Genomic DNA, 21,600 nt, shown 5'->3' on the forward strand with positions numbered 1-21,600 from the left:
AACTAACAACTTTTCTTCTTCATATTTTATTTTGAATCAAGTAGAGTATTTTTACATCGAACAGATCTTTATGGAACTTACTGAAGCTTCCAGTGAAGTTAATATTTTATTAGTTGAGGAAAAGATGATCAGAATTAGGTGTTTGTGAATAAATATTAAGACACAAAGTTATGTTAAATTCAATTCAAAACCTTGACCTGACTAAATATTAATAATAAAGTTCTATTTCACCCAGATTTTGAAATTACAAAATTTTTGGAAACACTTACAAAGTTACAAAGCAAAATCAAAATATTATATATTTAGTTATACAATAAAAGAGAAACGCATCACTAGTTTTCAACTATGGTTATCACTCACTCATGTGTGCACAAAGATTAGCATACAAATCATTAGGATCTTTACCAACCTCTCATCGTTCTCTTCTCGGCAATAATGCCGTTTCGCAAAACTGTTATGGCCCTGGGCCGATGAGTCCATAATGATCATTATCGATGCATCGGCTCAGGACCATGACAGTTTTTCAAAACAGCATTATTGTAGAGAAGATAACGATGAGAGGCTGGTAAAGATCGTAATGATCCATATGCTACTCTTTGTGCAGCACATGAGTGAGTGACAACTATAGTTAAAAAGGAAAGTTGTGTTCCTCTTATTCCTGTTTACCTAGATCTTTATTCTACTACTATGAGCTTGGAAAACCTCAAAGAACCAAAGCTAACTGCAGATCTCTAATAAAGGCAAAATTTGAATCCTCCTAACGAAAGTTGCTGTCATCAGTTGTATGAATGTGCCAATCTGTGCATCAAAAGCATCAATCTCTCAGTATATATTTTGTGTCAGCCAGAAAGGAACGTAAAATTATCGAGTTAATTAGCATTCATCTGTTCTAATGATTTAAAGTTATTCCGTATAATGAACAAAATTTTTTTTGTAAAAAACTTAAAATTAATAAAGACAGCAAGGTGGAAACAAAAGCTATATTGTTGTAAAACACTTGATGGACTCGACCTGACCGACCACTTATCTGTCCTTGTTACGGTCCATTAGAGTTAGGCTCATCGGCCATATGTGTTAAAGGCCCATTCGGCCATGTCCTTATCTTAGTCGGTTTTGTACTTTGTTCCTACGGGACTCTATATATATGTTGTAACCTCGAGTTTGATCATTAATAAGAACAAGAGATTTCCCTAAACTCTCTCTAGTTTTATAACACGTTATCAGCACGATAGTCTCTAAGGCCAGCTGAGAAAACCCTAACCCTAAAACCCTAAAGCAGCCGCATATTCTCTTCTTCCCTAAAAACCCTAAACCGCCTTTGATCTTTTTCTTCTTCGAGACTTACCCTCTTGTCTCGGAGATCCTTTACTGATTCACGAGCATCCTTAGCTCGTGATCAAGTTCTATACCAAAACCTATCGAGGTTTGTTGGTTCGCGGTTTCGGGGGTGAGTTCGCAAGGAGCTGATCGAGAGAAGCTGTTCGCGGGAAGAAGCTGTTCGTGGGAAGGAGCTGTTCGCGGAAGCAGTTCGTGATCGAGAGAGAGAGGAATTACCGAGGTCTTTAGCTCCCGGTCCATACCAGTCAGAATCCCAAACGGTGAAGGTAACAAAATCCGAAACCTTCTCAAAACCTTATGGATCCGAATTTGGACTTAAAAGCTATTGAACCTTAAAAGGAAAACAAGTAAACAACCAACATAGATTAAGATCTCTCTCAACCTAAAACTTTAAAAACAGATCATGTTTAGGTTGTTAGATTCCTTGAGAATTAAAACCAATTGTATAAGATTAAAATTTGGTTGATTGCTTGTTGTGATGCATAAGAACCTAGATTCAAATTGTTAAATTGTTCTAGGATGTTAAAACTGATCATTCATGCATCATAAGGAATCGAGTAGGGTGTTAGAATCAAATTGAACCATAGATTGTTCTTGTTAAAACTCGGATGCATAAACCCTAAAATCTCGATCATATAGCTTGAATCCGAAAATAAAACTTAAGCTTTTGCTAAAGAATTAAAATCTAAGATTTTCGGAATTAAAACTTGATTAGGATAAGTTCCTAATTTAAAATATAGTAATTATCCTAAGATTAAAATATTTCCTAAAACATAAATTTAGTAAATCTTAAACTAAAAGGAAATTCAAGGAAAAAGGAAATACTATCTAGAATTGTTGCATGCACTTGATTTTGTTGTCTTGCATGCATAAGGAATTTAAACCAACGAAAATATACATAAGGCATGGCATGGTCGGTCTTAAATACCGCATGACCTAAGGCATGGTACGGTCTTAAATACCGCATGACCTGAATATTTGTTGCATGGTTCGATCTTAAATATCGCATGCTAACTATCGGTTGTCTATCTTTTGCAGATGGCAAACCTCAAGAGCCTAGACTACCCAGTCCTGCAAGCTTCTGGAAAGAACTACTTGCAATGGGCATGGGACACCATGACCTGCTTGGAAGCAAAAGATCTTCAACAATGTATTGAGAGTGCTAATGTGTGTCCTGAAGAGGACAAGTGTGCGACATGTTTTTACATGCGTCGTCACATGGATATAGACCTCAAGAAGCAGTACCTTACCATCAAAGATCCTTTTGAACTTTGGACAGAGTTGAAAAACAAATATGGACACCAACAGATGGTGTTCCTACCAAAGGCTCAAGAGGATTGGAGAAGCCTAAGGATCCTGGATTACAAATCCATGGAGGAGTATAACTCTGAGCTTTTTAGGATTGTCTCACTCCTAAGGCTATGTGGTAAAAGGATTACTGATGAAGACTTAATAGAGAAGACACTCTCAACCTTTCACCAGAAGGACATACTGTTTCAGCAGATGATCCGTGAAAGAAGCTTCCCAACATATGCAAGCCTATTCTCCTACTTGTACGAGCAAGAGAACATAAGCAGCCTACTAAGACCAACCACGTCCATAGAAAAGGACACTACGGCCATGGTCGTGGTGGCAGAGGACATGGTGGTCGATAAGGCTAAGCCAGCAGTAGAGGCCACAGACGTAATGGCCGATGAAGCTGGGCGGACCGAAGAGGCTGCGGATGTGGTGGAAAGGGCCGTGGGCCCTCTTAAACCACAAGACCAAATCGGTTCAAAAGAAGAAGAATCCAGAAGCTAACCTTGTGCACCTCGATGATGAAGGAGACTTCGATCATGAGAAGGATGACTTGCTAGACTTTGAAACTCCCGATTGCCTTCAAAACATTGATTGAATTTCGTTTTTATTTTGGTTTAATTTCTATGCTTTTATGATTTAATTTCTATGTAATGGATAATTGCTTTGATTTAATTTCAATGGATTTTATTTTATAAAATTTGTCTTGATTAAAATCCAAAATTATTGTCCTCTTAATAGAAATGGCCGAGGACTTGAGTGAACTAGTGGTGGACAGTGGTTCCAGCCACACTATACTAAGAGATAAAAGATATTTCATAAATCTTAAAATGAAAAGTGCTAATGTTAATACAATTGCTGGTATAGCAAATTTGATAGAAGGCTACGGCCAGGCTCACATCTTGTTACCTAAGGGTACACACATTGAGATAAGTGATGCCTTATACTCACCCAGCTCTAAGAGAAACTTATTGAGCTTTAAAGATATAACACTAAATGGTTTTCATGTTGAAACCAAGGGTGAAGGATCTAAAGAGTTCCTATACATTACAGAAAATGTAAATGGACAAAAGAAGATCCTAGAAGCTATACCTGCACTAGACACTGGTTTATACCATGCTAGAATAAATATGATAGAAGCTAACTTAGCAAAGCACAAGATGTACAATGAACAATTCACTCTATGGCATGACCGGCTTGGCCACCCGGGTTCGAACATGATGCGTAAATTAATAATGAGTTCGAAAGGGCACAACCTTAAAGAAAGGAAAGTTTTCCCTAAAAATGCAACTTGTGTAGCATGTGCTCAAGGGAAACTTGTTGTAAGACCTTCACCAGTAAAAGTCACAAAAGAGACTTTACACTTTCTGGAAAGGATACAAGGTGACATATGTGGGCCAATACACCCACCGAGTGGGACATTCAGATATTTCATGGTGATGATAGATGCATCAACCAGATGGTCCCATGTATGCTTGTTATCCACGAGAAACTTAGCATTTGCTAAGCTCTTAGCTCAAATCATTCGATTAAGAGCACATTTTCCGGACTTTCCACTTAAGACTATACGTCTAGATAATGCTGGTGAATTTACATCCCAAGCGTTTAATGATTACTGTATGTCCATGGGGGTGAGTGTGGAACATCCTGTGGCACATGTCCATACACAAAACGGATTAGCTGAATCCTTCATTAAACGTATACAAATGATAGCTCGACCATTGCTAATGCGATCGAAGCTTCCCGTGTCAGCTTGGGGACACGCGGTCTTACACGCATCAGAGCTCATACGCATCAGGCCATCTAGTGAACACAAATATTCACCATCCCAACTATTATCGGGTCAAGAGCCAGACTTGTCCCATCTGAAAACATTTGGTTGTGCCGTATACATACCTATTGCTCCACCACAGAGAACTAAGATGGGACCTCAAAGGAGGATGGGAATATATGTTGGATATGACTCTCCCACAATTATAAAGTATCTCGAGCCACTCACAGGAGATTTATTTAAGGCCAGATACGCGGACTGTCAGTTCATTGAGTCCGAGTTCCCGACATTAGGGGGAGAGACTGACAAGCTGGTCAAGGAATTAACATGGAATCAAACATCCTTAAATTGGCAAGATCCTCGAACTCAAGCATGTGATGCTGAGGTTCAGAAGATAATTCATTTACAGCAGCTAGCTAATCAATTGCCAGATTCCTTTGCTGACCCAAAGAGAGTAACAAAATCGTACATACCAGCTTGCAATGCACCAGTACGTATTGATGTTCACAAGGAACACAATAATCAAGTTGCTACAGAGTCTAAGCCACGTTTGAAACGAGGTAGACCATTAGGTTCCAAAGATAAGAATCCTCGGAAAAGTAAAAGAGGTGCAAATCAGACCGAGGCTACGGGAATTATAGAACAAGTAGACATTACCGCGGAAACCCCTATAGTACCAGGTGACGTTCAGGACGCTGAACCTCAAGAACCTGAGGGGATTAATAGAATTGATAATAATGAGATATCAATCAACTATATAATGTCTGGAATACAATGGAACCGAAAGGATGTCGACATTGATGATATATTTGCATACAAGGTAGCACTTGAGATAAATGAGGATCTAGAACCCACATCTATACTAGAGTGTACACAAAGTAAAGATTGGTCTAAATGGAAAGAAGCCATTGATGTGGAGTTAAACTCTTTAAGGAAGAGAAGTGTGTTTGGTCCGATCTTGAGGACAACACCTGAAATTAAACCAGTTGGACATAAGTGGGTCTTTGTAAGAAAGAGAAATGAGAAGAATGAAATTGTAAGATACAAAGCACGGCTTGTAGCACAAGGATTCTCTCAAAGACCCGGCATAGATTATGAGGAGACATACTCCCCTGTGATGGACGCAACGACTTTTAGGTATCTAATAAGTCTGGCCGTAAGAGAAAATTTAGATTTGCGGTTAATGGATGTTGTAACTGCATATTTGTATGGTCCACTGGATAATGAAATTTATATGAGATTACCAGAGGGTATAGAACACAAGAAAGGTGGTTCTCGAGAACAGTACTGCATAAGGCTAGACAAATCCCTATATGGACTGAAACAAAGTGGTCGAATGTGGTATAATCGGTTAAGTGACTATCTAGTCAAGGAAGGCTATAAGAATGACCCAATCAGTCCATGTATATTCATAAGGAAGTTTGCAAACAAAGGATTTGTGATAATAGCAGTCTATGTGGATGATTTAAACATCCTTGGAACCTCTGGGGAAATTGCCCAAACTGTAGAATATCTTAAGAAAGAATTTGAGATGAAAGACCTAGGTAAAACAAGATTTTGTTTGGGGTTGCAGCTTGAGTACATAAACAATGGGATCCTTGTGCATCAAAAGGCATATACAGAAAAGGTACTCAAGAGATTTAATATGGAGCAGGCTCACTCATTGACTAGCCCAATGGTTGTGAGAAGTATGGAAGTGGATAAAGATCCATTTGCTCCTAAGAAGGCCGATGAAGAAATTCTCGGACCTGAAGTGCCTTACCTCAGTGCTATAGGAGCGTTAATGTTCTTGGCTAGTCACACTAGACCAGATATCAGCTTTGCCGTGAACCTCCTAGCAAGATTTAGTTCTTGTCCGACCAAGAGGCACTGGAATGGTATCAAACATGTTCTGCGTTACCTTCAGGGAACGACAGACTTTGGTCTTTACTATACTAACTATAACAAAGATGGTTTAGTTGGTTTTGCCGATGCAGGTTATCTATCCGATCCACACAATGGTAAGTCACAAACAGGTTATGTGTTTACACACGGCGGTACAGCGATATCTTGGCGTTCCATGAAGCAGACTTTGGTGGCCACATCCTCAAATCACGCGGAGATCCTAGCCATACATGAAGCCGGCCGTGAGTGTGTTTGGTTGCGGTCTATGACTCAGCATATACGGACGGATAGCGGTTTAGAAGACAACAAGGAAGCAACGGTCATCTACGAAGATAATTCAGCCTGCATCGCGCAACTCAAAGACGGTTACATCAAGGGAGATCGGACGAAGCACATACTGCCAAAGTTCTTTCACACACATGAACTACAAAAGGCCGGAGAAGTTCAAGTGGTGCAAGTTCAGTCATGCGACAACTCAGCCGATCTCTTCACCAAGGCATTACCGACAACGACGTTCCGGAAGCTCACGCACCAGATTGGAATGCGGAGGCTCAAGGACTTAGAGTGATGTTTGGAACAGGGGGAGCAATGTGTGCTGTACTCTTTTTCCTTCACTAAGGTTTTGTCCCAATGGGTTTTCCTGGTAAGGTTTTAATGAGGCAGCATCCCCTTAGCACATTGCAGCGATCCCATCCTCGCATAGGTACGGTCATCTCGTCCAAGGGGGAGTGTTGTAAAACACTTGATGGACTCGACCTGACCGACCACTTATCTGTCCTTGTTACGGTCCATTAGAGTTAGGCCCATCGGCCATATGTGTTAAGGCCCATTCGGCCATGTCCTTATCTTAGTCGGTTTTGTACTTTGTTCCTACGGGACTCTATATATATGTTGTAACCTCGAGTTTGATCATTAATAAGAACAAGAGATTTTCCTAAACTCTCTCTAGTTTTATAACATATATAGAAATCTAGAACTCTAACCTTAAAAACTTCGTAAACCATGTTTTCTGGATCTGTGGTGCTTAAAGCGTTTATCAACGGGCGAGTGAGTCTGTTTGCAACAGCAGCAATGGTGCCTAGTAGTACCATCAGAAAAATCTCCCATTTGCTTGCAAAATAAAACATTTTATAAAACTACACTTTCTTCATACTTGAAAGTTGTGAAAAAGGAAAAAAAAAACAAACGTTGTGAGTTTTTCCTTAATACGGGTGTTTGTATATATAGAGTTATAAATATTTAGTATTTACTAGGTGGTTGGCTCACACATTTTGTGTGAAATGACTTTAGTAGTGTAACGAAACCAGTCATGGATATCTCTTCTGTTCAATTGGTATTTGTTCGGTCAACAATGGCTAAAAAGCATGACTACCAAATTCCTTTGACCAAAAAATGAAAATTCCGAACTCTCCGTCGATATTTGTGAAGCAAGCAACATTGAGATTTAAAAGGAAAAAACAACCTAAGGATTTGGTTTAGTTTGAAACTTGTTTAATGCAATTGGCGTTTGATTTTTTTAAAGTCAGATTATCAGTCAAAGACCACAGAATATGGCATAACGTACAAAACTCTGGAACATATACCGCGACCTGAGTTGGATCTGTAACAGTAACACTATAACTACCATGAGGAAATACAAAAAAAAACCTACATCAAAACTGATCTTCTAACTCATACATGTCTGTAACTTTAAGATTCGATGCCGAAGAGGTTCTAAAAAATGGGATAATCTTCGGACATAATTAACAAGGTAAGCGCAGACCAGCCGGTGAAGAGTCGTGTGCCTTTCCCTGTTCCCTTAGCTTGATCATATTGTTCCCAGATGTATCCTGTCTGGTAATAGTTTCTAACCACGTTCCTGTAATTTATGACATGTTTCAAGTTAATATCAAACAAGACCTCTCTATCGCAGTTACTATGTAAAATATACCTTATCAAATTGCTCCTTAGTTCCGTGTAAATTGCTCTGGACTTTTCGCTATATGGCCCATCCACTGCAGGAAATTGAACACATGGTAAAACGCATCCATAAGATGTAATAAAAAAAATAGAGGTCTTGTAGCACGTTGTCGATGTTCTTTTCCATGTGAAGGGTAGAAAAGTACCTTTAGAGTAATGGTGCAGAGAAGAAAGAATCATGTAATTCATGTTCATCCAGATAGGGCCTCTCCAGTATGGTGCATCATGCTCAGTGTTACGTTTCATATACATAGAACTGCATCAAAACAATACTCTTTCTTATATCATTGAAGAATAACATCTTGAGTATGTTCGTTCTTGTGGGCTTACCTGGTTTTGGCAAGTGAAACTAGTCCATAGTCACTCCATAAGATGCTCCTATTTGAAATGAGATCGAGCTGTTTCTCAAGGATTGGAGAATCCTTTTTCGACCAAAAGTATGTGACAATTTAGAACAAGAAGTAACTGATGTTTTAAAGATCATTGAAATATTGACCAAACACTCACTGGTGGGATGATTCTAGACATGAAAGGAAAGAAGCTGACATAACCCACGTGAGGAACCAATTTTAGCTTTGGCTTCCCATACGTCTTCCTTACAAGCTGCCGAGATAAATGACCATTTTCTTGAATTACCTCTTTCCATATCAACTTAACCTGGGGATCAATCACCGGACATGTGGTTCAACGAAAAGAGTGAGAATCTTACGTTCTTCTTCTATATGACAAAAACTGACACTCAAACTTAAATTTATGAAGCTTCTCTTACTTTTTCTGTATGATTACCAAAGTCAAAGTAAGCCCCATGGTCACTATCATAGTGCATCTGCTCAGAAATTAAACATGAATGAGAAAAGGAACAGTGAGGAGAAAAAGTTAATGTGATACTCTTTGAGAGAGAAGTCATGTTTTTAATAATCAAGTTATATATATAGAACAACGTCAAAGTTAATGGAAGTGAGAAAATTGTTGACATCTGATAGAGGATATACCTGATTCAGGAGATTAAAGTTTGAAAGCAGCTTGGCAGTTGAATTGTAATCCTCCTGCAGGATTTGTTTTTTACGTCAGTAACATGTGAACAAAGATAGGAGAGACATCCCTTTCCTTTCAATCTTGTGCTAACCTTTGAAAGTTTATCTTCTATTCCTAAAAACTCTGTGATGGAATGCATGCAATCTGCAGCGAGGTACATCCAGCATCTAAGATCAACATGTCGCTCATCTTCACTTGGGTGCGAAGCGCGAGGATAATCATCCAGCCCCGACGAAAGCGTCTGCAGAAGATATAAGACATCAGATTTATCCCCAAGGATCTGTGAATTGAACTACCATATCCGCAAAGCTGACAAAATAACGATCCTACAAAAATATAGGTCGCCCACACACACGCAAAGAACTGGGACATCTTGTATCTAACAAGCATATACCACAGAAAAAATTCCTCAATTATTGTTATCATATTGATAAAGAAGATATGGTCACATGAAAGCAGGCTAAGCAGCAAACCTCAGAGAAAACTTATAACTTGACACTAGAAATTTAAGTTTGTGAGAGTTGAAATGTAGATACTGAAATTTTCATGAGAAGCCAACAAATAGTACCTTAGGGTTTAGTTCTCGAGTTGTTGTATTGTCTCTGCCATGCCAAAAGTAGCTTCCTATCTCCTTACCTAGTGTTTAATCAAGTCATAACAAAATACATGAACTAGCCCATTCTAAAGTCTATCAAGACTGTAATACCAATCAAATACTGGAACTCATCTCATCTAGTGATCTAGATTTAACAACCAGGGATCCAACTATGGAACTGTTATGAAGACTGAAGGGATTCTGTAAATCTATAAACTAGAGGATAATCATGTTGTTACCTGTCTGGGAAGTATTAAACCACTGAAACCATGCATCTAAGCGTACAGAAGCCCGCTCAAGGAATGACAATACTTCATCCCTTTCTGATGCGGTAAACTTTTCCATCCTTATAGCATCTATTAGATCTGAAAAAAAAACGATTGTCACTATATGGAACTGAATTGATTGTGAAACCTTCCTATCTTAACCAGTGAAAGCACTTTTATGATCTTGGCAACAGACTTCTAGACATCAGATTGTAATCGGAACAGAAATATTAGTAAAACAAACAGAAGGAAGCTGATTCCAATAATTCTGATTCCCTATCTTATAATAAATGCTGGTCAAGGATTGACATCAGAATAAACTTACTTGTATGGCCCGATTCCCAAGGGCTTACATGAAACAAAAATGAGCGCATAAGAGAAATCGTAGTAGATGTATAAGTACAACAGATTCTTACCGCGTATCACCAAAAAAAGTGTTGGTGGATTGCCATTACTTGGGTATTGAACTACAAATTCCTCTGGAACCTTACTGCAGTTAAAACAAATCTCAAAAACCATTACAACAAAAACTATGACTACCCCGGTTAGTGAGAGAGTGTAAATACCTCAGAGCTTCAGCACCCAAAATTTGCTCACGTGGAATCCATCCATCTATGTTTAATAGGTCTAACCAGTGTCCAACGATATCCAAGGTTATACGAAAATCCCAGCGCCTGATCAAAGCACACACAACATAGTCCAAAGAATGATCAACTAGTGGGATGATTATAGCTTGCAACTCTGTAATAATATTTTATCAAACAGAAGTGGCTTTCAGAAAATCCATTTAAGAAACAATCACAATAGAATCATATCAAAGAAATCTTCAGCATACAAATGATCAATAAGAACGAACCAGATTAACAATTGATGGAATCCTTCGTCCCACAAAAACCCCCTAGGAAAAAAGGGCCGGCTTGGAACAGCTGTGTATAGCTCGGCTGGCCAATAAAGCAAGAAATTATTCTGACTTTCAGGCTGCAATAGAAGGTAGTAAGTTGTATGATTCCGTGAGAGGTCCAACCTAGTTTGCAGATGGAAGAACATAAAAAGGATATAAATATTAATAAAACAAGACGCAGGATGCAAGTAAACTCGCCTGAGTACTTTTAGGAACAAAAATTTTTGATTGACCATAGAAGTAACCAATGCCCCCAAGCATGTTTGCAATAGCAGTCTTGCCAACTCCCAATGTTTCTGAATCATGCTAGAACCACAAGAAACCGAGAATGAGATCCTCATCTTTTCTATTAACATTATAGATGCAAATTATCAACTCTATGAACATTATGACAACTAGGAACTAACAACATATGCTCGCCATTGAGAAACAGAACTGCACATAAGCAGAGAAAGAAGAACAAATCCTAGTAAAAGGACATTTTTTAGTGGAGACTGAAATTGCTAAAGTGAATAAAGCAAATGTCAGCAGTCCCTGTTCCCGACTTCAAATCCAGACAACCTTGTTCAGGGGGTTGTTTTAAAAGTACAACAAGATATCCATGAAACAAGACCTCTGGGTGTGCCAAAGACATATATTTATATGGGTAACTGAAGTTTGTAGATTTAAAAAGAAAAACTTAGAACCATACCTTTTCAGAAAGGTTGAAGCATTCCTCAAACTTTGTATCAAATTCTCTATGTTTCTTTTTAAGTAGATCAGAGAGTGGCAAACCTACATGGAACATACCTAAAATTTAGCACAAATAGAATAAAAGTAGACAACAACAACGATATAAAAATTAAGCTCATGCTGTCAGAGAACATCTTTTTAGATATAAAAACTCTACTGAATTGAGCCTTAACAGATGCATATAATTAGTATCCTTAGCAAAGCTACTGCTATTCAGGTATGTGGGACACTTAAAAAAACACGGAAGCCAGACATAAATTCCACAGTAGAGTTCTTTATCTGAGCTATGAAACTCAAAAGGCAAAGGTAGATGTAACGAACTCATTGGAAGACAAGAAGTTCTTCCGTACTCAAACTCAAATGCAACTCACACAAAAAAACTAAGGTTAAGAAAATTCAAACACAAATGCAAATTCTTCCGTACACAAACTCAAATGCAAATTCTTCCATACTCAAATTAAGAAAGTTCTTCCATACTCAACTCAAATGCAAGTCATATACACAAACAAAGGTTAAGAAATTTCAAAGTCATCATTAATGATGCTTGGTAATAACGGGAGGCTTAAGAAACCTGAGAGACTTGACAAACGCTTTTCCACATTTGAACTTTCTCCTTTGATTCCGGAGACAAAGGTTATATCAATCGTAAATGGTAGCTTCCCAGAAATCTGTTTGACAAAGGATATGTTGTCATTGGACACAGTGAAACATATTGATCATAGATTCCAGGAGTTACGAACATTCGGTATATTTATACAACACTACACATGCATACATCTTCATCAAGACTGATTACCTGAAAGATGTAAATGTTAGAAGAATCCTCTGATGTGTCAGAGAGCTGAAGTCGTCCAAACTTTCTTGCCTGAAAAAATACAAGCCAAGAGACATGTAAGCATGTGGTCTTAACAGAAAAACAAAATACCTTGGCTCTTTCAAAATGAGTTATGAGCTCGAAAATTAGCAGACCTGCAGAGCAAGATTTTGCTGAACAAGATCAGACAGATTATATATGTGAGGCGTCTTGAAACCGGAATAATGTGTCTCAAGCTGATTCTGCAAACGAAGAGAAATTAAAGAGATATCCAGATGAGCATCATACGAAACATAACAGAAAATGTCAAACCACCCACAGATCCACTTCCAGCAGAAACAGCTCCAAAATTCTACGAATTTTATGGAGCACTTTTAATCAACAAATACCTGTGATTTTAAGTGTATCTGCCAGTCTCCTACATCTTCACGTGAACCCGAAACCAGGAGAGAGCTTTCTTGAAAATCTAAATTATCGTGGCCTAAATTTAGAACATTGCCACCTTCATCAGCTAAGTAAAAGAAGAGATGTGCGCTTCTTTTTGCACCATCATTCAACCTAGTTAAATCCCAATATGGTCAAGGAAAAAAAAATACCAAAATAACAAAATAACAAAAGCTGACACAGTGAAGAAAAACAGTACATTAGTAATGTATATCAGAAATTACCCTTTATCATTGACATCAATCCGAACAGCCCAATCCCCACCATAACCAAGGCTGCCTTCCTTTGACTTAACAAAACTTGTCTCCAATATCATATCGTTTTCAACCAGCTCTTGCCGCCCAAAATCCCGTCCATTATGTTCCCTCCAGCCAAACGTACTTAGATCATCAGAGTTTTCACAGAAATGCCGCATAACATACATCTCGTCTTTGACACCAAGCCACATCAATCCAGCTACCAAGGACTGTGGTGTTCTGCATAGCCATATACAGCTTATTTATTGTAGAAAGAGTAGCTTGATACAAGAATTGATAAAGCAATAAAGACATTTTCCCAAAGTAGAGATTGATTATTCCCAAGTGAAAGTTACACACCTGGCTCGAACTCCAAAATAAACATGAGGACGATAAGTTCCCCAGTACAAGCTCTCTTTGTGATCGCCCTGAAACTGATACATATACGAATCGTTCCAATTTCAATTACTCAAAAACAACAAAAGCAAAAGCTAAAAGAAAACGAAATGTGGATATAATAAGAGATTAGTAGTGTGGTACCATAGACAAATCCATGAGTTTGGGAGCTGGGAAAGGAGTGATAACCCTAGGCTTCTGAGACTCATCGAACAACAATCCGCGGCTAACGAGCTGATTGATGACGAAGTAGATGACTACAATCCCCAATATGATTAACGCAACCAAAATCTTGAGATTCGTCTTGAAAGCACCGATCGACACAAGCTCTTTGCCTTTGCCTCGGCGGATACTCGGAGGAGGGTAACGAAGCGAATCGCTTCCTTCATCGCCGCCGGGAGATGACGTTGATTTGATTCGACTACGCGCGCTCCGACGGCTTGTTCCGGTCATCGTCGGAGTAGTAGACTAATCGGAAAAATGAAAAATGAGTTTGGGTCACGTGATTGCTATGTGATCACTAGAAGTCTAGAAGTGAAGGTAGAGAGAGTTGACTTTGACCGCTTGTGATTGGTCCATAGGTATAATTAATAAATTATCTTTTTTTTTTTTTTTGCTTTTGCACAAAGGCATATGAAGAAAATTGGAGTCGTGTTTAATCTGCTAATTTGCAATTATGGTCTCTAAACATTTTTTGTTATGAACACAGAAATATAATTTGTTATATAAACTCAGCTGTGCTAGAGTTACAACAACACACATATCTACATGCTTATTGAACAACATGGTTAGTGGCTGTATTGTACTATCAACAAACATACTCACACGCCCTTGACGAAATTGCTCTTTGATCACAAGTCACAACCATGTAGAAAAGAAACACCAAGGTAATGATCGACCATAGTACCAGCTGATACTTATTAACTTGCGACACACCATGCAGTTTGCTCAGAATCCTGCGAATACAAAATACACATCGGAGCGCGTGATGTTTAAGGCTTTCGTCGCATATTAAATTATTCACTAGTAATAAAGTCTGAAGAAATTAAGTATCATAATAGAATTAAGAGTGGTAGCTCGATGATGTTGTAACAGTTGTATATGAGCTGAATCTTTGAAAAAAATTCCTTTAAACCCTTATGATCACATGAGTCTTGAAACTAGGAAAGGCTTTTTGATTCGACTTTGATTAATTTGGTTGTTAATTTTTATTTTTTTGGGTATTGATTGTTTCTGTCTCGATCTTGTCTATACAACAAATCATCTAACCAGTTTTTTTTTTCTTTTTCTTTTACAGTTGGATTTAGGTAAACTATTTATTTTGGTTGGAGACTCCTCTTGAGCACCGTACATTACAAATTTGAGAAGCATGATACTCCGATGATGGCTAAGCAAGTGGTGACCGTGACTCAAGCACATGTATTGATCTACAAGGCAACAGAGAAAAGCTCAGAGCTTTGTGAAAGATAGATGCTCGCACTGGTGGTCCCAAAGCTGCGTTTAACTATGCTGCGACTGAGTACAAGTGTTTCCTTGTGATCAGCTAGATTAAGGTCTGGGCTAAACTTAACCGGTACAAACCAACTCATGCAGTGGGGGAGAAAGCTTCATCCGTGGCTGCAAACGAGTTTGGTGACTGATATTGTGAAGGCTTGTGCCAAACAGGATGCAGAGCAGAAGAATAAAGGAGAAGATACAGCTATTGTTGATGGAAACATAGAAGAAGCTACTTCATCTTCTGATTTAGTCTAGGATTGAAAACATTGTGTGATTTGGTTACATACTTACATATGTAAATGACCTTAGGACCTCTGTTTTTCATCGAAGGACCTCTGCTTTTCTTTTTGTTCGATCACAAAACTTGATGGTAGTGTGAAAAGTGATGCGTGTTTCTATCATTTTTAATCAAAAGAGACAACTTTAGCAACAAAACTTCATAATGGTCATATAGCAGAACTTAAAATTTCATATCAAAGATGGACAATCAAAACAACTTTACTAAAAAAGCCAACAAGTATTTCTCTCCCATTCGTAAACGAGTCTTTGAGCTATTATTTGAGTTTGTACCAAGCTCCCTGATGAACAAATGGAAACAAAGGGTACACAATACTGAGAAACATAGCTTGAAAACAGACATATGCATCCATCAATCCAGAGAGCATAACGCATCTTCCTGCACCAGACAAAACAAACAGGTCAAAAACTGAGTTTCAACTTCACACAGCAGCTATTCTAGCTAGTTATGCCTACAGGAGACATTAATGAAACTGAAACTGGAAATAGATAGGAGGAAGGCACTGCAGATTCCAAGCACATATATTTAGTAAGAGAGGCGTATAGACTCATCAGATGAACAATATATACTTTGCTCCAGTTAACTATGAAAGAAGCTAAGCGAAGAGCCAATGAGAAATTTGTATTCATAGCTAAGATTGGAGAATCAAAACAACTTTAGTAAAGCCAATGAGTATTCCTCTCTCATTCGTAGACGACTCTTTAAGCTTTTATTATTTGAGTTTTTTTGTTATTGTACCAAGCTCCCTGAAGAACAAATGGAAACAAAGAGAGTACAATACTGAGAAAAATAACTTGAAAACAGACAGACACAGACAAAACAAACAGGTCAGAATGAGTTTAAACTTCTCACACAGCAGCTATTCTAGTTATGCTAAGAGGAAAAGACCAAAGACATTAGTAGTAGAAGAGGCGTACAAAACTCATCAGATGAACAATATACTTTTGCTCCAGGCAACTGCAAAAACCAACAAGTATTGACTGTAATATTGAAAGCTAGTCCCCACTTCATTAATCTACTGTATGTTTATTTTAACTCAAACAGTGGTTACTATGTGAGCTTTACGCTTAGGACATTTCAGACATAGCCACACTCAAAAAGAAAAAACATTTTATCTACAATGAATTGAATGAATTAAGACAGTAACGACATAAAAGGATTTTGCAATTTGTTATGGAGCAATTTTGCTCAAGTTCTAATGAATGAAATAGATACAAAATAAATGTCATATAGACAAGACAAACAAATTTGTTAAAAGACATACCAAACAAAGTAAAATAATGCTAAGGCTAAGCGACCGGTTTGAGTTGGATCAATATCCCAAATCAATAGAGACAGTCATCATACATCTCCATATCCTTCCATAGATCTTCAGATTTTGTCACAAAATCATATAATTGATCAATATCAAACTCTTGATTGCACCCATCGAAGCTCCCATGTAAACCGTCATCATTCGCTAGCGTTTGTTCTTCATCAGTATTGTTTTGAAACCCTTGGAGATTCACAGTTAAATCATCCAACTCCAAATTCTTCCATATATCATCAACATCAAGCTCTTCATCGAAGCTCCCAGAAACCGCTAGGGCTTGTTGTTGTTCTTCAGTGTTGTTGTTGTGAAACCCTTGTACATTCACAGATACATCATCATCTATGTCAACGAACAGACTTGAAGAACAGGGTTGATGATCTAGGGTTTGCTGCTGATGAGTTACGTCCACACGATCTCTTTGCTTATTTTTCAACTCCTTCAGATCGTGTAACATCTTCCTCATCGAATCAATCGCGCAACCCAATTCCTCCGGATTCTGTGAATTGCCGAGACTCTCATCTTCCCACCAAAACCCTAACTTTTCATCATCATCATCATCCTCATCCCGACGAGGAGTCTGACCCGCGAGGAAAGCTGAAACAACATTGTCGACAGAGGAGTGACCAAAAGAGTAGAAAGAGGCGTGTGAATTAGAAGAAATCGGAGTCGCTAAAATCGCGATTTGTGCGTCGGAGAGAAGACAAAGCTCTGAGGCTTTGTTGAAAAGACCCTTACGACGTTTAGAGAAAGCAACCGCTCGTGGATTTTTCCCATCTATCTTCTTCCCTGTATCAATCTTCCTCTTCAACCCACCCATTATTATATTATGATGTGTTTTGAGATTTCACAGACAACGAGAACGAGACAAGACTTTGAGATTTTTTTTTTTTTTTTGCGTGTTTGCGAAAGAATGAATGTGATGGAACTCACTCTGTTTCTAATCATATATATAATATATAGAGACTTTAACCTGAAAAAAAAAACACTCAGCTTCTAATTAATCCTAGTTGTTTTCCTTTTTCTGACTCTACTAATCAGTAATTAAAACGACTTAAGTAAAATTGTTTTCCTTTTTTGTATTCTAATTACTCAACGCTCCTGAGACCGAACCAGGTCTGGTTTAATTAAACCATCGACTTTATTTGCTTTTGTTTTCTGATAATCCGTTAATCGGTAATTAACAAATAAGTAAAATTTGTTAAAAGGGTTTAAATTGTTTCCTTTCTAAAAAGAAAAGTAAATTTACCTTTTTAATAGGTTTAGTGAAAACGTCTTAATTTATGGTTTTATATCTGAATTTTGTAAACCAAAAATAAACCGAAAGTAAACCGAATTTGTATGGCTAAAGGTCCTAACCTTTTTATTTACTTCACTGAAGCACCGTACAAGTTTGAGAAGCATGCTACTCCGATGGACTCACGCACATGTATTGATCTACAAGGCAACAGAGAAAGCTCAGAGCTCAGATGGGTTACTCTTTGATTCGCTATCTTCGGTTGGTCCCTGTTGATGACTTTGTGAAGGTTTATGAGAAAGAAGATGCAGAGCAGAAGAAAGGAGAAGACAGCTAATGTTGATGGAAACAAAGAAGAAGCTACGGCCCCTACTGATGGAAACTAAATCATCCTCTGATTCGGATTAGGATTGTAAGTTTGTAACATTGTGTGATATGGTTGTTGCCCTTTGGAGAATTTGGTTTGTTGGGTTCGCTTACGTATATGTATGTAAATGATCTTAGGACCTCTGCTTTTCCTTTTTGTTCGATCACAAAACTTGGCCAAGTGTCTCAGTTCTTGGTAGTGTGAAAAACGTGATATCTTCTTTAAACAGAAGAGAGATTTTTTTAACAACAAAACTTCTTACTGATCACATATAACTGTAGAAAGGAAGACATATGCATCCATCAATCCAGAGAGCATAACGCATCTTCCTGCACCAGACAAAACAAACAGGTCAAAATCTGAGTTTCAACTTCTCACACAGCAACAGCTAATTCTAATTGTGCTTAAAGGAGGAAAGCACTGCAGATTCCAAGAACATATGTTTAAGTACAAGAACAATATACTTTGCTCCAGGTAACAATATAGACTCATCAGAAGTACAAGCACATACTTTTTTATACTTAAATTGGCAGAAATAACAAACATATAAAATGTTTTGTGATTTGGTCGATGTCTTTTGCATGAAAGTTCGGCGGAATTCAAATATTCCGGTAGAACTGCAACAACAACAAAAGCAATATATTCTTCCAAGAAAAAGAAAAAAAATCATAATAGAGAAATCACATGTAGAAGATTAAGAAGCACAAGTTTGAAACAGTGAGAGCTACAGTCACATCATCATATAATAGTATTGACAACAAAATTCAATAATATTGACAGTAGATTATCTGTGTTGACAATTACATAATGTTAGCCCAAATAAAGTAAAAAAAACAACAATATGAATTGGTGACGGATATGACTCAGATGGGTTACTCTGATGGAAAGAAAGGAGAGACTACTGCCACTACTGATGGAAATGAATCTTCCTCTGATTCGGATTAGGATTGTGTGATTTGGTTGTTTCCTTTGGAGAGAGTTTGGTTTGTTTGGTTTGGTTACTTATGTAAATGACCTTAGGACCTCTGCTTTTCATCTTAGGACCTCTGCTTTTCTTATTTTTTGTTCGATCACAAAACTTGGTCAAGTGTCTCAGTTCTTTGGTGGTGTGAAAAATGTGATGTGTGGGAAATATCTTTTTAAACCACAAGAGCTGTATTTGGCAACAAAACTTCATATCAACCGTAGTTCAGAAAATTATATTTCATATCAAAGATAGAGAATCAAAACAACTTTACTAAAAAAAAGCCAATGAGTAGTATTCCTCTCTCATTCGTAAACGAGTCTTTGAGCTATTATTTTTTTAAGTTTGTTTGTACCAAGCTTCATGAAGAACAAATGAAAACAAAGAGAGTACAATACTGAGAAAAATAACTTGAAAACAGACCATTTGCATCCATCCATCGAGAGAGCATATAATGCATCTTCCTGTGTTGCAGACAAAACAAACAGGTCAAAATTGAGTTTCAACTTCTCACACAACAGTTAAGACCATCTCCATTGTATTTCTCTATTTTTTTCTCTAAAATAGAGTAACTCAAAAATAAAGCATTGTTTTCCTCTAATGTATTACTCTATTTTCACCTCTATAATAGAGTTAGTGTAAAAAAATAGAGATGAGAATAGAGTTGCTTTATATATAGAGCAATCCTATTATTTTCTCTATTTTAGAGTAAAATATAGAGTAGGGTTGGAGCAAATATTGCTCTATAATAGAGATTTGACTCTAAAATAGAGTGGGGTTGGAGATGCCCTAAAAGGAGGAAAAGACAGCAGATTCCAACTAATCACATCAGTAGTAGAAGAAGAGGCGTACAAACTCATGAGATGATCAATATACTTTGCTCCAGGCAACTGCAAAAGCCAACAAGTATTGACTGTGATATTGAAAGCTATTCCACACTTCTGTTTTTTTTTTTGTGTGTTCGCAAAAGAATGAATGTGATGGAACTCACTCTGTTTCTAATCATATATATATATATATAGAGACTTTAACCTGAAAGAACTCAGCTTCTAATTAATCCTAGTTGTTTTCCATTCTCTGACTACACTAATCAGTAATTAAAACGACTTAAGTAAAAAAAATTTCCTTTTCTTAATTCTAATTGCTCAACGTTCTTGAGACCGAACTAGGTCTGGCTTAATTAAACCATCGACTTTATTTTCCTTTTTTTTTGTTAGTCGGTAATTAACAAATAAGTAAAATTTGTTAAAAGGGTTTAAATTGTTTCCTTTTAAAAAAGAAAAGTAAATTTACCATTTTAATAGGTTTAGACTGTTTAGTTTATGGTTTTATAGCTGAATTTAAAACACATAAGTAAACCACAAGTAAACCGAATTTCTATGGCTAATGTCCTAACGATCCTAACCTTTATTTATTGGTGAAGCCCTATTTTAAAAATCTCCATTTAGTACCGATTCCACTCTCTAAAGTTAGACTTATCTTTTTCATCTCGATTAATGACTAATCTCTGCCTAGCATCGATTATCCGATTATGCTTATTTAATTTAATTATAACCGTTTAATCATATTAATCATTTTTTAAGTTTGTGTATACCGGTTATTTTTAGAACCAAATATAAATCAAAGATATGTTTTGTTTAGATATTTAAATTAAGAGTTTGTGATGTTTTACAATAACTAGTGTATGTTTTTACCATAATTTTAAAGACAATGCTGTAGTTTTATATTTATTTGATGTTTTTCTTTTAACATAAATATAACTATACATATATTAATACTATATATTTTTATTTTATTATTAATTTAATAAAATAACTTTAAAATTAGTTTCCGATTAATTCATGTTTAATCTCCAATTTTTTCACTAGGCGTTAGGTCCCGACCGTCCGACTATCGTCTAGCGATTTATAAAACAAAGTTCTTAAAACCATCATTATCCCAGTAACGCTTCTCATTTATCAAAATAATATATTTTAATTACTTTTTGTTTAATATTATTATTTATTTAAATAATAAATTTGGGAAAAAAGAATCAGTCTATGAAAAACTGACACATGTGGTAGTTGTGAAGAGAATCGGTTCCTTCGATTCTATGTGAAGAAGCGTGCCTTTTCTTTTACCTTTCTTTATTATTATTTTATTATTACTTTTAAATTTTTAATCAAGAATACTCCTTCAAGAACTACCAGTAATCATGCTCAGTGAAACATCCCCAAAACTAAAAAGATTAAAAAAAACAATAAAATTTTTATTAGATATGT

General features: G+C 37.0%; 1 protein-coding gene, 1 long non-coding RNA gene and 3 pseudogenes across 4 annotated transcripts; 2 read left to right on the forward strand and 3 right to left on the reverse strand.

The window, feature by feature from the left end:
* Positions 1-206: 206 nt before the first annotated feature.
* On the reverse strand, positions 207-7,412 carry LOC147944763 (uncharacterized). The gene is made up of 2 exons (XR_015557714.1): positions 7,273-7,412; positions 207-798 (listed from the first exon to the last, which is right to left on the reverse strand). It is a non-coding gene; the product is annotated as an uncharacterized LOC147944763 (long non-coding RNA).
* LOC147944764 (secreted RxLR effector protein 161 pseudogene) lies at positions 5,997-6,978 on the forward strand (annotated as a pseudogene).
* A 383-nt stretch (positions 7,413-7,795) lies between the features above and the next one.
* Positions 7,796-14,229, reverse strand: LOC104787756 (mannosyl-oligosaccharide glucosidase GCS1). Of its 2 annotated transcripts, none has more exons than XR_015557715.1 (22): positions 13,812-14,229; positions 13,632-13,705; positions 13,260-13,511; positions 12,981-13,149; positions 12,747-12,833; positions 12,574-12,642; positions 12,349-12,445; positions 11,737-11,819; positions 11,244-11,351; positions 11,001-11,122; positions 10,711-10,818; positions 10,561-10,630; positions 10,118-10,243; positions 9,852-9,919; positions 9,375-9,524; positions 9,241-9,294; positions 9,018-9,074; positions 8,756-8,905; positions 8,579-8,670; positions 8,395-8,504; positions 8,220-8,283; positions 7,796-8,147 (listed from the first exon to the last, which is right to left on the reverse strand). XR_015557715.1 is itself a non-coding variant. In XM_010513379.2 (22 exons), exons 1-22 carry the CDS (start codon positions 14,118-14,120, stop codon positions 8,003-8,005), a joined length of 2,568 nt encoding a protein of 855 aa, XP_010511681.2. In that variant the 5' UTR covers positions 14,121-14,229; the 3' UTR covers positions 7,796-8,002. The 2 variants fall into 2 exon arrangements, 1 of the variants encoding a protein (XP_010511681.2); XM_010513379.2 differs by having other exon boundaries at positions 10,561-10,634.
* On the forward strand, positions 14,148-19,433 carry LOC147944765 (REF/SRPP-like protein At1g67360; annotated as a pseudogene).
* On the reverse strand, positions 16,608-17,661 carry LOC104787757 (agamous-like MADS-box protein AGL97 pseudogene; annotated as a pseudogene). The gene has a single exon (XR_015558542.1). The product of XR_015558542.1 is annotated as an agamous-like MADS-box protein AGL97 pseudogene (transcript).
* Positions 19,434-21,600: the final 2,167 nt, after the last annotated feature.

This window comes from Camelina sativa, chromosome 5 (genome assembly GCF_030686135.1).
Source record: "Camelina sativa cultivar CO46 ecotype springtype chromosome 5, ASM3068613v1".
In the NCBI taxonomy this organism is placed as follows: domain Eukaryota; kingdom Viridiplantae; phylum Streptophyta; class Magnoliopsida; order Brassicales; family Brassicaceae; genus Camelina; species Camelina sativa.

What these genes read in the sequence shown, in the direction of transcription:
- LOC104787756 (XM_010513379.2), bottom strand. Translation starts at nt 14,120, where the DNA reads ATGACCGGAACAAGCCGTCGGAGCGCGCGTAGTCGAATCAAATCAACG. An exon ending in AGCAAAATCTTGCTCTGCAG is followed by an intron (nt 12,643 to 12,746) that starts GTCTGCTAATTT and finishes GTATTTTTTCAG; the next exon opens with GCAAGAAAGTTTGGACGACT. An exon ending in TTCCATCAATTGTTAATCTG is followed by an intron (nt 10,819 to 11,000) that starts GTTCGTTCTTAT and finishes TGCTTTGATCAG; the next exon opens with GCGCTGGGATTTTCGTATAA.